This window comes from Motacilla alba, chromosome 5 (assembly GCF_015832195.1).
Source record: "Motacilla alba alba isolate MOTALB_02 chromosome 5, Motacilla_alba_V1.0_pri, whole genome shotgun sequence".
NCBI classification, from domain to species: domain Eukaryota; kingdom Metazoa; phylum Chordata; class Aves; order Passeriformes; family Motacillidae; genus Motacilla; species Motacilla alba.
Genome location: NC_052020.1, coordinates 28,782,755 through 28,798,602, shown reverse-complemented (window position 1 = coordinate 28,798,602; position 15,848 = coordinate 28,782,755). Strand labels below are relative to the sequence as shown.

General features: G+C 39.5%; 1 protein-coding gene across 3 annotated transcripts in view; it reads right to left on the bottom strand.

The window, feature by feature from the left end:
• Positions 1 to 1,643: 1,643 nt before the first annotated feature.
• The window catches only part of DCAF5 (DDB1 and CUL4 associated factor 5), a 67,904-nt gene continuing 53,699 nt past the window's right edge, over positions 1,644 to 15,848 (bottom strand). For 2 of the 3 annotated variants that reach the window (XM_038139124.1, XM_038139123.1), the window contains exons 8-9: positions 10,067 to 10,194; positions 1,896 to 3,704 (exon numbers count right to left, since the gene is read on the bottom strand). In XM_038139124.1, the coding sequence (XP_037995052.1) occupies positions 1,896 to 3,704; positions 10,067 to 10,194 (1,937 nt within the window). Of the gene's footprint in view, positions 3,705 to 10,066; positions 10,195 to 15,848 lie in introns of all 3 variants that reach the window. The other variant, XM_038139122.1, reaches the window with a different exon arrangement.

The window sequence follows — 15,848 nt, the reverse complement described above, 5'->3', positions numbered from 1 at the left end:
TGTATTGGAGCTTGCTCTTTTTGCCACTTTTGCCTGTGTTTGCAAACATCCCTTTGCCTTTCTCACCTAGAAAAGCAGACCCAGTGTGGGCAGACAGCCTATGACAGACTGCTTACAGCAGTTGTAAGACAATGTTTCAGGTCATGTTCTTCACTCTCCCTCCCACACCTATCCCTCACAGCATCCCTTCTGAAGTGCTCCCTCACTTTCATCCTGTTTTAACAGGGCTCTTTCCTACTTTCCTGAGGTACCTAAGAGAGTTGTGGATATGAAATAATTATTCTGAGGCTACTGCCCTACAGCAATGTACTGCTAGAGTTGTATTGAAAGCAACAATTTCCAATTCCTTAAAATAAACTAACCTTTCCTCAGTGCTGGGCTTGAAAGCCTTTGAAAGTGACTGGGGTCCAAAGAAGCCTCTTCTTCTGTTGCACACAGATGTAGTTTTTGTGTCCTTTATAGATGGTTTGTTTTCCCTTCACACAGTGACTCCTCTTACCTTGTTGCTAGGGAAGCAAGAGCAATTCCACCAATTCCAGCATGCCAGAACTGAGATGACTCACCAGATACTCCACTCAGCAGTGCCCTGGCAAGAAACAACTCTGTCCACCACAGAGTACTCCAGTTCTTGGCAGCAAGAGCTGTGCTCTCGTTCGAGTTCTGATTGCCAGACTTGAAGACCCAGGCTCCCCACATGTGGGGACAGTTCCCTGAAGCTCTCCTTATATACAGAACTCTGCTGAATACATCTACCCATCTCCAATTTCAAATATTAGCAGCACAGTGGTGGAAAACCAACCCTGATCTGCAATCTCAACCTGTTTTGGGCGGCAAAAACTGCTAAAAAAGCATTTTTCAGACTTTACCAAATGTTGCTGTGAACATGAATCAGTTACATTATCCATACTTCAGCTATTTTCTGTTTGGCCTACTGCTTCCCAAAAGTAAGAACATGGGGGAAGGGTGGGCACAATCAAGATATTTCCCAACACCCACAACCATATTCTTAATAATAATAATAATAATAATAATAATAATAATAATAATAATAATAATAATAATAATGAATGTCTTTGTGTTAAGATCACAGAAAGGCATGTTTCAATGCCTGATTTTTAAAAGCCCTTGGTTAGAATGATGTCTACAGCATAATACCTGCCTCTTGCCAACAGTCATACTTCTATGTAGTGATGACACTGTGTTATTCAGCTCTTTTCTTTAAAAAAGCCCACAGAATTGAATGTCACCATGGGAACAGTCTAAAGTTGATTTTGGAAAGAGGCTCATTTCCTATAGCTTTTCTGTTGGCATAAAAAAAAGTCACTGAACTGTATTAGAAGTAAGTGCTTTATGAAGTACCATCTCTGAAGATACCATCCAGTTCTGAAAATATCCTCCCTAATGGTTGCATTTCTTTACTTTCTGAAGCAGAATAAAGGGCCCAGGAACTTCTTCCCTGTTTTCCTCAATAAGAAACACACCCTAATTCTGTGATCTACCAGCAGCGTGATCTAATTCCATCATTCTTCAGCCTGCAATATGTAGTGTCAGTATGGAAAACTTCCTCTTCAGAAGAAGAATTAAACTTTAAAGGAGTTATTCTGGTTGGCTGGCTGAACAAATGACACATGTTCACACAAGAATTATTCAGTCAACCATCTTAATAAGGATTTACTTTAAACAGAACCTTGTATGGGTACACTAGACTCAGTCTCATTAAGGAGCAAGTTGGATTTTTATACAGCATGAACCACTGGCAATCTAAAACAGACCCACTGAAGAATGGAATGGAGAATCAAACGCAATGTTTCAGACCCAAGCTCTATGTGCCTTTAATACTTTCTTTTTCCTTTTCTTTCTGAGAGAGTGCACACTACGACAGACATTTGCATTTATCATGTTTTTAACTTCTTTTCTAAGGATGAACTCTCTGAATCTGCATCTTCCAACTCCGCTCTGTGTCTTTTCAGTCCTCCAAGAGATTGAGTGCTCTCGCTGCCCGCAGGATGCAGGTCAGCAGTATCCTCTCTTGTGCTCACATTGTAGCTGTTGGAGTCCATTTCAGACAGGCAGCAGTCTCTGTGCAAGGTCACACCCACCTGTACAAGGTTGCCATTATCAGCATTTGAGTGCACCTGTAGTCCTTGCGTCACAGACTCCTGCTCTCCAAAACTCTGTCCATTGTTGAAGCATGAAGGGTGAAGATGCAGGTGGCCATTATTGTGGTTAACGCAGGAGGGGTCGAAGCTCCTCTCCTCACTGCCATCAGTCTGGTTTCTGGAGCAGTGACCTGACATGCTACAGATGGCAACAGCGGAGAATGGAGGGACCAGTGAGTGATGGCTCGGTGCTGGTTGACAGTTCTGACTACTTTTCTGTTCCACAAGTCCTGTGGTCTGAATGCAAGGTTCTTCGGTACAGCTATTTAGCCCTTTGCAGTTAGCTTTACCATTGAGCTTTTTAGTCTCAAAAGAATGTTCCACACCTCCACTGCTCATGTCTTCTGATGAATTTTCTTGACCCTCCGTCCGCCGCTGATTGTCACATTCATGAGCTTGACCATTACTAGAATTTTCTATCCCACTGCATTCTTTTAAATTTTCTCTGTTGTGGTTTTCAGCAGAAAGAGCTGAGGAACCCTGAGGAGCTACTGAACTTAAGTTCCTAGCATCTTCCTTAGTTAGTGAGCGTGCTGCACTATGCCTTCCACTGGTTCCTGGTTTCCCTTCCTCATTTTCTCCTTCTCCTGTGGAGGATTCACCATCTTTACTAGCTGAATACGATATGTAAGAATAATGGAGCCATTTGTAAGCTTTGTAAATCTTTCTCTCCACCGATTCACTGTCTGAACAAGGGGACGTCCTTTCTTTGAGAACTTCTTTGTTGGCCGAACTCCTTTCTGGTGAAGAAGCTGGAGAGGAAGAAAGATCATCTATTTTGATCTGGGGGTAATCATATATGTCCTCACCTATGTAAGGGGTTACACTCTCTGTGTTAGTGCTAGTCCTTTCCTCCTTTTGCACCTTCTGTCGGCGCCTCAGTGCATTGCGTTGCCTCATCGATGTGCGTCTTTCATTCAGCTCCTCTTCATCCTCTGTACTGCTGCTGCTGCTGGAGCTGCTGGATTCATTCTCCTCAGGACTCGGAGATGGCGGCCGTGGGAAAAGGTCTGTATCTAGTTCTGCCTCACAGGTATTGTCATCAGAGTCAGACTCATTGGAAAGGGCCAGGAGACGTTTGTCCTGATACTTTCTCAGTGCAGAGAGCCTCTGCTGACGGGAAGCCACGTCTTCTCTGGCTGAGGGGGATGCAGTTGATCTTAAGGCCCTTAAGTTATAGGCAGTTTCTTCAGACTCTTCAGCCATGTGTGGTGGGGAGTGATGCAAAGAGGTGGAGGACTCCGACTCGCTGTAAGCGGAGCGTTCACTCACTCCTGCATGGAGCTGCAGGATTGTGCTCTCACTGAGGTCGCTGTCTGAATCAGAACTCCAGCCCTCGATCTCCCGGCGCACCAGAGAGTCAAAAAAGGCCATCATCCGTGGATCTTCCTGGACTGACTGGTTGGCATAATCATGGGACAAACCACTACCACTGTTCAACACCAGACTGATGTACTCTTCATGAGTGTACAGGCAACGCGAGTCATCCTCAATTCTACCATCCAGGTCCCCTGTGCAGTCAGGCTGCTTGTAAGGACTCCAGATCTGTAACAGAAAATAAAAAAACCCAAACATGTATCTTTGAATTCATAAACTATTATAAGCATTTGAAATGGAACAGTAGCTCCAATACCCAGAATAGCTGCAGGTTGCAGATTGTTTTTATTAATTTTTGCCCCTCAGTACCATACTTACAAGTATTACAGAGCTGTGGGATTTTTTCTTCCCCTTCACAAATGTGTTTTTTCTGCATTTACTTCACCCATACAGAATATAAAAGCTCTCACACTGCAAATTATCCATAATTTTGGTAATTCATTGTGTGATAATTTCTTCCAAATTGCAGGGCTCTATTTTTATGTAATAAGGAATGCTTACTCACTACCAGTAAGAATAGTTTGTTGCCTACAATACAGTCTTAGCACTAATGAAGGCACTTGTTTCCCAGGAAACTAGAGTTGCTGGTGCTAGTGGTGTAGAGTAACATTTCATCCAGCTACGTAGTCAATCCCACCTGATCAGCAGGCAGGGAGTTGAATGCATGGAGGTGAAAAGTAGAGCTGCACTACTCCCTTCAGGAAACAGGTAAAAAGAAAATAAATCTTCCAACATCCTCTGAAGACACAGCAGCAACTTTAATCGGTGAAGTTGAAGAGTTTTACTGAGAGCTACTTTTGAATGTACTGATTTCACCAGCAGCAACAGTCTTGACTATGCTGTCCATCTATCCTTCAGTCAATTTTCCTGGTATGGAGAGGAAAAGGGCGGGGGGGGAAGCTCCAAAAGAAGATCCACCAATACCCCTAAGAAACTGGTAATCCACAGCAAACGTAATAGTTGGATGTCCTCACCCTTCTCAGATTTACTCATAGATTTGAGGGCAATGTGATTATGACATTCTGTGGACAGCCACTATCACTTTGGATCAATGGTTAATGGAATGAAAAATGACTTACTGTAAGCAGGGTCAGTATGTAGCTTATCCACAGCAATGCCTTAATGTTCTGCTTTTAAAAATCTGATCTCAGCCATGCTTTGGTTTTATCATGCTAACAAGCTCAGGGGAAAAAATTCTATGCCAATTCTCTATACCGGGTTGGACTTTTGGGATAGTATTTGGAAAAAAAAATGGAACAATTTTCCCAACAGAAATTAATTAAGTTTTGTTCCAAACAGACAAAACTGCTAACAAAATGTGTTTGCATATATAAATTACATAGTCAGCACTCATCTTACAGATGCCTGATTAACACATGCAACATAACCTGATACTACCATGACAAGCAACCTAAGAAAAACCCACAAGAATGCAAATTACTCTGTGTTCACTGAAATTTTCAACAGTGTACAAAAAAACCTTACACCTTTAATAATTAAAGCAAAATGGAATAAATTACCTTGCAACTACTGTCCAGAACAGCCACATTTAAGATGAACAAGTAAACTTTATTCTGGAAATCTCCCAAATTTAAAAGCTTTTACTTTGCATTCTCTGTAATTTATGGTTAACAGAGCTTCCACATTTGATCTGGCTAGATAGGTAAAAGAAACACTATTCAAAAATTAAAGTGCTGCAGGTATACTTTCTTCTGCAGACAATCATCAAGCTGCCTTTTAGAGCAAAGGGAAAGGAACTTTATATTGTATAACAGCAGGCTGTTTCTAGGAAGATTTCAACATCAAGGTGTATTTATTATTGATACTTAATTGCTTTTTTATTATTTGCAATACTTCACTGAATTCTCTCCCAGTGCAGTTCTTTAATATGACACTTGGAATCAGAATGAAGACAGTTCTCTGTTACTTGGTTCCAGCACTGCGCTCACCAGACACAGCCCAAAGGACAAGCATCATGTTTGGATGAAGATAACAAAACCCAGTCTAAGTCTACCATGCACAGAATTTCAGCAACCAAACATAACCTTTTTGAAGTATTCAAGAAAACAGAAAGAATCATTCTACATCCCCAATTTCCCAGGCTCCACTTCCTAAAGACAACATAGGAAAAAGCTTTCTCTCAGTGTATCCATGAGAGAGATTGTTGATTTGTGGATACACCACATTTTTTAATAGAAGAATATAAACTGTACTTGCTGAAAAGACTGTTCTTGGGTTGCTGCCTTCTTGATGATTTATGTAGTGTGTGTTCAGTACCTTCTCTCACAAACTCAGATCCCTTTGTCCCACCACTGAGCATTTCAGCAAGTAGATCAGATCTTTTTTAGAAGCATGTAACTTCTTGTAAATGCTTCGTACTCTGTGCTTAGACAGGCAGGCTGGCATGCCCCTTCCTCAAATGATCTTAGCAGTGTTAGACTGATCACTAGGTTTTATAAAGCCTTTTTTTATTTTTTAAGCGAGAGAATTAGAAAATGCTTAGATCTGGTATGAACCAATATAAGTGGAGGAGAGGTAGTCTGCTCTGAAGTCCCTCTGAGAAAGGTCTGTTTGCAATAAAATTAATCTAAAAAGGTATGTAAAGTGTGCACAGAAATATTCTACATCCTTGGTAGGACTACCACATCTTTCTGCTCTCACTGCAACCATCAGCAAAAACAGAGCAGTATAAAATAGAGAAAAAATAGCTACAAAGAGTCCACAGTGAGGCTTTTCCCTTCCAAGAGAGATTTGTTCACAGAAAAATAAGTAATAAGGAGAAGTCAAGGGAATTCAGGATGAATACCTTGTTTGTATGGGATCAGTTGTCTCTGGAGAATGATATCCCTGCATTTTAGATATTTTGTTATGAGGGAGTGCAAATGCCTGCCAGAGTCACAGAAAGAAATCAGACTAAGAATCTATCCTTGGCAGAACAGGGAAGTCTTTAAACTGGTATCAACTGATCCAGTGCTCTCTGTGGCATCTGAAATGGGCTTCTTTGTAAATGGAATGCCTTTGCCTTTTTCTCATCCTCTGACTGATGCCATGTCGAGGAATAATGTGATCAAACTGGAGAAAGTAAGTTGGCAAATCAACCCACTGAAGCAACAATATATCAAGAGGTTCTTTCTCTGTCAGAAGATTAAGGAGATTGATATTACTCACTGATGACCGGAGTACAGATAAAAACATAGGAACAATAACAGAAAATGGGAATACAAAATTGCTTCTCTACTTCAATAGATATCTACTGACAGCATCTTTGAATTGCTCGTATTCCAGGGTGGCAAACCCCCAAATTTTAAAACAAAAAAGTAGTTATGCCTGTAGCGTGAGAATAATTAAAACCACTTATATTAGATTATCTGATTAAGCAGAGGCAGATAGTCACAATGACATTAATCTGTCACCATAGCAACGTGTGCAAATAGACTTTGTTATCTCCGACACATTTATGATTTTTAAACAAATGGGACCCACAACAGTTGTGCTCTGTTACACAATATTCCATTTTCAATACAAATCAGATTTTTTTTCTGAAAATTGTTATGTATTTAATCTATTTTTATCTTTCCTGGAACTGTCTCCTAACTGCATAATTCTCCATGGCCCTCCTCTAAGCCCAACATATCAGAGGGAATGCCACATTTCTTCTGCAATGGAATCTGTTTTCCTGCCAGCACATCCCAATGTCTTGCACACTTAACTGAGGGGAAAGTGGTATTTTTCTGTTTAATATTTCTTTAGCCCTTGTGGTGAGTGCTTGATGCAAATGATTATTTTAGTTTGCAGCTGCACTTTTTCATACAATTTTACTGAAGTTCAGTAAATGAAGGGCAATGAACAATTCATTTGCGTTGACCTGTCTAGCACACACTGTCTGGAGTCAAAGCTCCAAATGTCTTCTGTTAATGAGATTGTTGGGTCTTATTTTTGGTCCTAGCAGAAATCAAACCCTAAACCAACGAATTACTCAACTGTATTCTTGAGGGTGCTTTACAACAAAATAAAACTAAAGCAAAAAAACCATAACCACAAACATCAAAATCATTCTTGTGACTACTACTCTTTTCTGTGGGGCTAGGCTTGAGATGAATTTGTATCTCACTTGCAATCAGCATTAAAATAGCAAATGTGTTAATAGAAGCTCATGGAATTATTGAATGGCTTGATGGTGCTGCTATCAGTTCCTCCCTTCTTGAAGTACTACATTTAGGCCAGCTACTCTAAAAATTAAGAGCTCAGACAAACAACTACTTGCATCCACATTTTTAACACATCACCATGCCTCTACAATGGTTTCTACAATTGCAACCAACCACAGTGAAGTTATCTTCTGTGATTTAATTCCAGAAAGGGTTTTAGAAGATACTTGAGGGATAATAAAAAGAGGGACACTTTTTAAGCAAGTGATTGAAACAAATAAACAAAAAGGAATAAAATAAGAAAACATAAAAAAATTAACTATGATTTTTATTTTTTATTTTTATTTTTTCCTTCTCCTATCATCTCAATTTCTCTGACCAAGCACATCAAGAGCTTATATAGGGGAAAGAAAGACAGCCATGCAAAGGAAAGACTTGTGTTCCCAGCTGTTTTTAATGCAATAAATGGCCCCTCAGAACCGCTGGCGCTGTTTTTCCTGTTTTGCCCTTCTGCTAGTGGCAGTTACTAGTCTCCAACTTATCCACAGAAGTAGTTGGAATGAAGAAGAAACCATCTTTGTACAGTCACCTGCAAATTGCTGTGCACTGAAGCAGTACCTTTAGAGTGTGAAGTCACCTTTAGAGAGTGAAGACGTGAGCACTGCAACAACCTGAGCCCCAAACAAGGCACATTACAAGCTGAGACAAAAGGACACGCAACAAAAGGGTAAGAAGTTCTGGCTGGCCAATAAACTTGATACATTAAACACCTTTCCCTTAATTTGTTTCTAGCTTGAAATGTCTGGGGAATTCAGTTCCTTCAAAGCAGCTGCACAAGTTCCACTGCACACACAGTGACACAACAGGAGTTCTCTTCTAAGGAAGCGCTCAAGCAGAGGTGTCTTTGAAAGAGTTACACAACCTGTGACTGCAGCCTTAATCAAACTAACCTTTTAATCACTAGGCAAAAAAAATGCCCTGCCAAAACCCTAGCAGAAGTACACAAAAGCAACACAGGGGATGTTTATACCAATGCTAATCCAACAGTCTAAGCACACTCATGCAAGAAGGATTCATAGGGTAAAGGGTCAGCAGATCTAGAATCCAAAAGGGAAAATTCAAGCTGCATGAATCAAGTTCCCAAAGCAAAAAAAAAAAAACAAAAAAAAAAACCCAAAACAAAACAAAACAAAAAACAAAAAAAAAAAAACCAAAACAAAAAAACACCAACAAAACAAAACAAAACAAAAAAAAAACCCCACCAAAAAAACTGCCTCTGGCAAAACTGTTGTTAAACAGTGGCAGTTTGACTGCTTGGAAATTGGAAAATCAGTGAGCTGCTAAGACTGTTCAATGCACTTTGTTCAAAGCCTGTATTTAATATATTTGTGATCAAACCTGTCAGGCAGGCAGCACAGATGAAGAGAAAAGAACTGCAGTACTGGGGGAAGACAGAAGAGAAGGAAAGCTGAACTACACTCAGAACCCAAATGCTGAAAGTAGCTGTAATGCAAGCAATGCAGCAGGGCACTGAGCCATGATCCCAGGATTTTGGGTCCATTCTGGTCCATAAGTTGTACATCACTAAAACACTCCTTTGCAAGACAGTGCAGTCAGCTTGTACCTGACAAAAGCATTTACAGTCTTCTAACAACATTATTTATAGCCACATGCAGGTAAGCCTTTCATGAAGTCATTCAACAAATAGTTAGGATTAACAGCAGTTCTTTTTATCCTAGTTCAAAATTCAATGGTTGTGGGTTTTTCTACACTGTTGGTAGACCTAAATTATAGCAAAATATCTATGGCAGCAGAATGCAAATCTCATTAGTGTAGCATAATCCTTTGCCTTCCCAACCCTCAACAAATTTGGTTTTGCCTTTGCTCCCACAATATTGACTGTCTTTCCTTAAGAAAAGAAAATTTCAGAACCTAACAAAGTTTCTTATCTCTTTCAGTTCCACAGAAAAAGGTAAAAAACTGCCTAATAGTACTGTACATTGTTAAAGGATTCAGAAAGATATTGTGCAAGGTATTAAGAGTTCTTCCTCTGGAAGTCACAGAAAAGGTATGTTGAATTGATTCAATGCACAAATACGTACAAAAGATATAGAAGGCCTTCTGAGGCATTTTTCAGCCAGGTCAGTCTAGGCTAAGGTTCAACTCTTTGGAGATACTTTCATTACATTTTAGACCAGAGGATCACAAGTTGTAGGGGATCACATTAGAAGTGCAACCAAACTCACCCGAGCAAAAGAGATGAAACATTTTATAAAACAATAAGAGAAGACAGAGTTGGTGTGGACCAGAATGATGCTGAGCAAAACAAAGCATTTCTTCCTGAAAGATTGAAAGAACACATTTTCTGATAACTAATCTTACCTTTATAATCTTTTCGACGCCAGAAGAACAGATCATGTAGGTGTGAGGATTAAACCGCACTTGGTTTACAATTGACCGATGACCTTTCAATACCATAAAAGCACCATTGACAACCCTGCCAATGCCACCTAGGGGGAAAAAAGCACACGTGGACATGAATAATTAAATCTTCATATTACTTTCAGTCATAGTCATTTAAAGTCTTATTATATTTGACAATGCATTTCAGCTTTAAGGCCTGTGTTGGCTGCAGAATTCCAATTTTATGAGCAATGCCCCTATGAGAAGCTGCAAGTTTGATGAAAAGCATCCTTCCTGCAAATTAGGACTCAGAGGCTTGCTTTGATTCATTTAAATAAACAACAAAGGTTTTTGACCTAATATGACAAATATGTGAATGAGAGCAACACACATAATGAAATCACCAGTGAAACCTAAGGCATGACACAGACAGTTTGTAAATCTGAAGCAGACCCAAATAAAGAAGTTGGCTTTTAACAGCAATACTATTTTTCAAATTTATTTCTAAAATCAGCAATTTATTACTGTCACAGTTGACTCTAGTCTGATGAATAGGAAGGACCTGAAATAACACATCTGAACAGTGGGTTATATCATTCTTTGTCACAAGGCAGTGAATTAGCCAAAGTGGAATGCTTTTGTGCTAGTGGTAAAACTCAAACAGAAGCCAATTAACCTTTCTGCTTGGTCATTGACTCTTACTAGGTCTATACACCAAAGCAAGAAACAGTCACAAAGTATTTTTTTTATATTCATAGACTCACACAGTTAAAACTACAAATTTGTTAGACAGCACAGCTGTGTATTTGAATAAACAAGTGTCCCTGAACATGCTATTTGCCCATCAACATGCTATGACTTGACATTTTCAGTGAAAGAAAACAAAACTTTTAAATGCCAGAAAAAAACCTGACAATCACTCCAGATGAAACAACATATTAAGTTTTAACAGCAAGTTGATTAAGTACACCTTACAGAAAATCAAAATAATTTCACTAGCTTCTGTGCTACTTACAGTCATTACAACCCTGCATGTAGGGTTATATTGGATATAAGGAAGGCATTTTTTTCAAATTAGGGTGGTGAGACACTGGAATAGGTTGCCCAGAGAAGTTGTGGTGGCCCCATCCCTGGAAGTGTTCAAGGCCAGGTTGGATGGGGCTTTCAGCAAGCTGGTCTCATGGAAGGTGTCCCTGCCTTTAGACACTTCCATCCCAACCTATTCTATGATTCTATGGTTTTAAAATCCTATGAAGGAACTCCAAAGCTTTCTGATTTAATATTGAAGTTCCCTGTACACCTTTTAAGCAGCTCTCAGTAAATTCAGAGAAACCATAGTAATAGAACATACTTCCCTCCTCTTAAAATGAAGGTGAAGTTCCCCACAAGGCTCCTTAAAAAAGCTGCCCAGTTACATGAAATTGCCCCAGGAGAAGTACAAATCTTAGCAGTGAGCTTTTACCAATGTTATGGGAGGTTTCAATAATTTAAACCAGGAAGTACTGACTCCAGCAATACTCCAATAATCTTTGTGTCAAATATTATAGACTGCCCCAGAACCTCATGTTTGGGCAATCCCTTGCTTGATGCAATTTTAGTCTATCAACTCCTTTGTGTTTAAGCAACACCTTTAAGTAAGCTCTTAATGCAAAGTCTTCTACATTCTTATCTTGAAAGCAGGCCCTCTATTTTATAGTAGCCCACCACAGCTGTCATCATATTTATGTGGTAGTTTTGCTTGAGAGGCATTCATCAAAACCACTACAAGTACTTTAGTATCTGCATGGCAGAAGTCTGCCTGTGTCCAGACTTGTCTGGAATCCCCTATGTCTCTCAAAGAGGCTTAGCTGCAGCCATACAGCCTTTAGCCTTCTCAGAGTGTGAGTTAAGTTTACTCATCTCTGCTGGCAAAAAAAAACCCAAACACTGCATCTGTATATTAAGTTGAGGCTAGCCATAAACTGCTCAAATTCCTGATGATAACTTCCTTTTTTCCATGTAATAAATTCCACTTCCTTTTGCTGTCTTCCTTGAAATGGTATTTTTATTTGTATTGTTTCAGCATAATTGACTTCTGCTATCCTAAAACCACTCTAATTTTTCTTTTGAGGTTTGGGGTTTTTTTAGTGGAAGGGGGTGTTATTTTTTTGTTTTTAAATTTAGTAGCATGCATGAGTTCTGCAACTCTTGAAGCATGGCAGCTTTTATATTCTTACTAGCTCCAACATGTATAGGCAGTGTTCATACAGAAGTCATTAGCTTACATATCTGTTATTAATAATATATAAAAAAATAAATCCCAAAATCTTCAGAGGCTGACTGTGCCAATTTTAGAAGGTTTATAATTGTATAACCTCCAAGTACTGGAGAGAAGAGACGGATATGTTCTAGCTGATTTTGCAATACTACCCAAAAATTGCAACGCTTTAAGACAGACCTGAGTAGTGGTTTAGTGTTCTAGCTGTGCTGGTCAATGGGTTTTTTTGGTCTGCTTTTATTTGATACTCAAAGTGAAATGTCAAGAAAATCACTCTTAATTTATACCCTGCAAATAAGTGTTCCAAAGAAGAGCAATACAAAATCTCAAAAGGTCCTTTAAATAATATCCTACTATGATCTCTGACCAGCTTAAAGAAATAACTTGTAAAGGGCTAAATCTAATGTGCACATTTTAAAACAGATTTCATGTTTGACAAGAATACCTTTCCAACACAAGGCCTCTCTACAGGCTCCTGTACAGAGGAAAGAATAATACCATGTTTTGAAGTAGTTGATGTCTCCTAAGTTGCCAAAGTGATTTCTTGGTTTGCTTTATAAATTTATGTTTTAAATGTTAGGCTAATGAACTACTTCTTAATTATGTGGTTTTGTAAATACTTACGTGAATGATTTGACATTTGACATATTGCAAACATGCTGAATGGTACATCCCAATAAGTTTTAAAAACTCTAGTAAATTGTAACAAAGGGGAGTGACAGATTTAGACTTCGATCTGACTTCCCCTGCATGAGTTCTACAACAAGAAGCAATGTGTAGAAAAGGCCAGAATAAATTATTTGAAGGCTAAAGAAAAAGTGAAAGTGATAGATTACTGAGAAAAGTGTTCTAGTGCAGAAATCCTGTGGGAATGTAGAACAGTCTCTAAACTAATGGAAGCTGCATTGTTCCAAACATTAAAAAAACCTGTCAAAATGCCAGAGAACTTATTGGGATAAGGAACTATCCTCCACTGGCTCTGTAACAGAGGAGTTAAATGACCTCATTCAGAAGCCTTTTCTATCTAGGACATTGGAAAAGAAATCCCACTGTTTGTTCATATAAGGTAGAAAGACATTCCACAGACTAAAGCATAACTTCATACAAGCCTTGTGAATTACTCAAAGTGCTGAAAACTCCTGAGAAGAACCAGATATTTGCAGCTGCTACCAGTGTGCCATAGCATACCATTCCACTGCAGTACTTGGCACTACAGTAGAAGCTCATTTAAAGTTAATTTAGTTTTCATTAGTAATAATCCAGGGTACATTTAGACCGTAGGCCACTACTTTGCATTTGAATCCTATGAGATCATGATGTGTTAACCGAGAGAGATAGCATAGTTTGGAAAGCAAATGCACAGCACAATACAAGCAAATATGCACAGCATACAGGGCCTCTGCCTTCAGTGCAGCAGATAATGTTTAGGTACCTTAAAAGTCTCTCTGGTCACTCACACACCTGTATTTTTTTCATACAATGGATGCCAGTAGATGGCTTTGCTCCTCAGAGACCCATCTGCAGAGAAGCTAGATTTAACACAAGCACTTTCTGAGAGCACAGGGTCCTGCAGCATCCCTTCTCCTGGGATCAGGAATTGACTCCAGCTCCAGCAGCAGCCAGACTTACTAAAGGTTTCTCAGCAGCACAAGCAAAACTGACTTTGGTCCCATCAAATATGGGGTGAGAACAGGAAGGGGTGGCCAAGATCCCTTCTCCTCCTAGCATGGTAAAAGGAGACATCGAAGTACCAAGTGTCCCCTCATAAGAAAGCAGCTTCAATTCCATTTGCAGACTGCTTCCTTTGACACCTGTGAATGCCCCCTCCAGCTTCCAGGTGAGGTGAAAGGATCAGCATGGCCTTGCAAGCTTAAGTGAAAGCACAGGGAGCAGTCAGCTGGTAGCAGCCTCTGCCTGAGACAATGTGCTCTTCCAGACAATCAACTCCTTTGCCTGGCCTGTCCCTAGAACCAGCCCCAGTCTTGTGGTCTTGTATCTCTGTGGAGGTTCCAAAAGCCAAAGAGAAAGGTAATATTTAAATATGTAAAGACTGTGTATAAAATTGTAGTGGTAGTGGCTATTTTTGGATGTATATTTTCTCCTTTCTTTTGTTGCTTCTAAATATCTGCCATACACCTTATCTATCCCAGCCCTCCCAGTGTTGTTATCACCACTATAGCTGAACAACAATATGAAAGCCAAGACAAAATTACTGTAGAAATAAACTTTAGCACACCCTTCCTACTCTGTTCCCCCTCCTGGTCTGAGAGACACTGCTTTTCTGCTGTACTTAATGGCATAGATTGCAACAGGTTTCACAATGTTATTGGAACCATGCAAATTACCACCAGCAACTATGCTTTCTGAACATAACAGATATAAAGTAAGTGAAATTACCTCACAACCAATAGCTGTCTGCTTGGGGTTCTTTTTGTTTGTTTGTTTGTTTACTTTTGTGGTTGGGTTTGGGTTTTATTAATAGAAGTGTTCTAGTGCAGAATAGAACTGCTTGTCTGTGTATTTCTTTTGCTCTGGTGGCTGCAAACATTTTCAATACAACAAGAGAAAGGAGCTTTGATACAATTAGATGGCCAGTTGCTAGGGACTAAAGCTTTTCCAGCCTCTCCCAGTGCTCAGTGTTATCTTCAGCTTTCTATTCCTGAATTAGACATTTAACATAATAAGGCTGGTGAGAGAAACACTCCTGGATGCTAAATCTTCTTTCACTTGTCTGCAGCACTACAAAGCACCCAACACAGCCTTGTTTTCTGATAGATGCCACTTGGCCAGTACATTCCACAGGTCTGTGGTATTATTATGATCCAAATGCCACAGAAACCAGTCCCAATTCCCCTGAATATGAAACCTTTTCTACAATCACCCAGCACTTACTAACTGTGTTAATCTAACAACTCTTCCATAGCACCATTTGGTCAACACTCACTGACCTGAAGAAAGAGACAAACTACAGTCCTAAATGTAAAACAGTTTATATTCCAATACCACACCTCATAAAAAAAATAAATTAAAAAACACAAAGCTTTCAGAGCATGATCCTCACTGGGTCAGATGGCTTCCCCCTGCCCCAACCATGTATGCATGTATGCACACATGCATATATACCCATATATAAAATATCTCAAAACCAGCTAAAGACATTAAGAAACACTTAATAGTTTTTTTATTCATCTTCATTTATCAGCCCAGAACTTTGAGAACTTAAACTACAAGCTGTCTCCAATGAGATAGCCCTGTTCAAGTATTCTGAAAAGATCTGTTCCTGCATTCTTCAAGCCTGAAGAAGTGCCAGCATTTACAAAGACCGAGGAGGAGGAAAAAAAAGGAAGAAAAAATTGCATCAGTTCTGCTGAAAATTTGTGCAATTAGTTTAGTAACTGGACCACATTGACCGGCCCTATTTTGCTTGCAGTTATAGTCAAAGGCAGTCAAAGTTTTGAAATGCAGTTTGCTGCTCTGATTTAGTAAAGTTTTCCAGAACCTGGT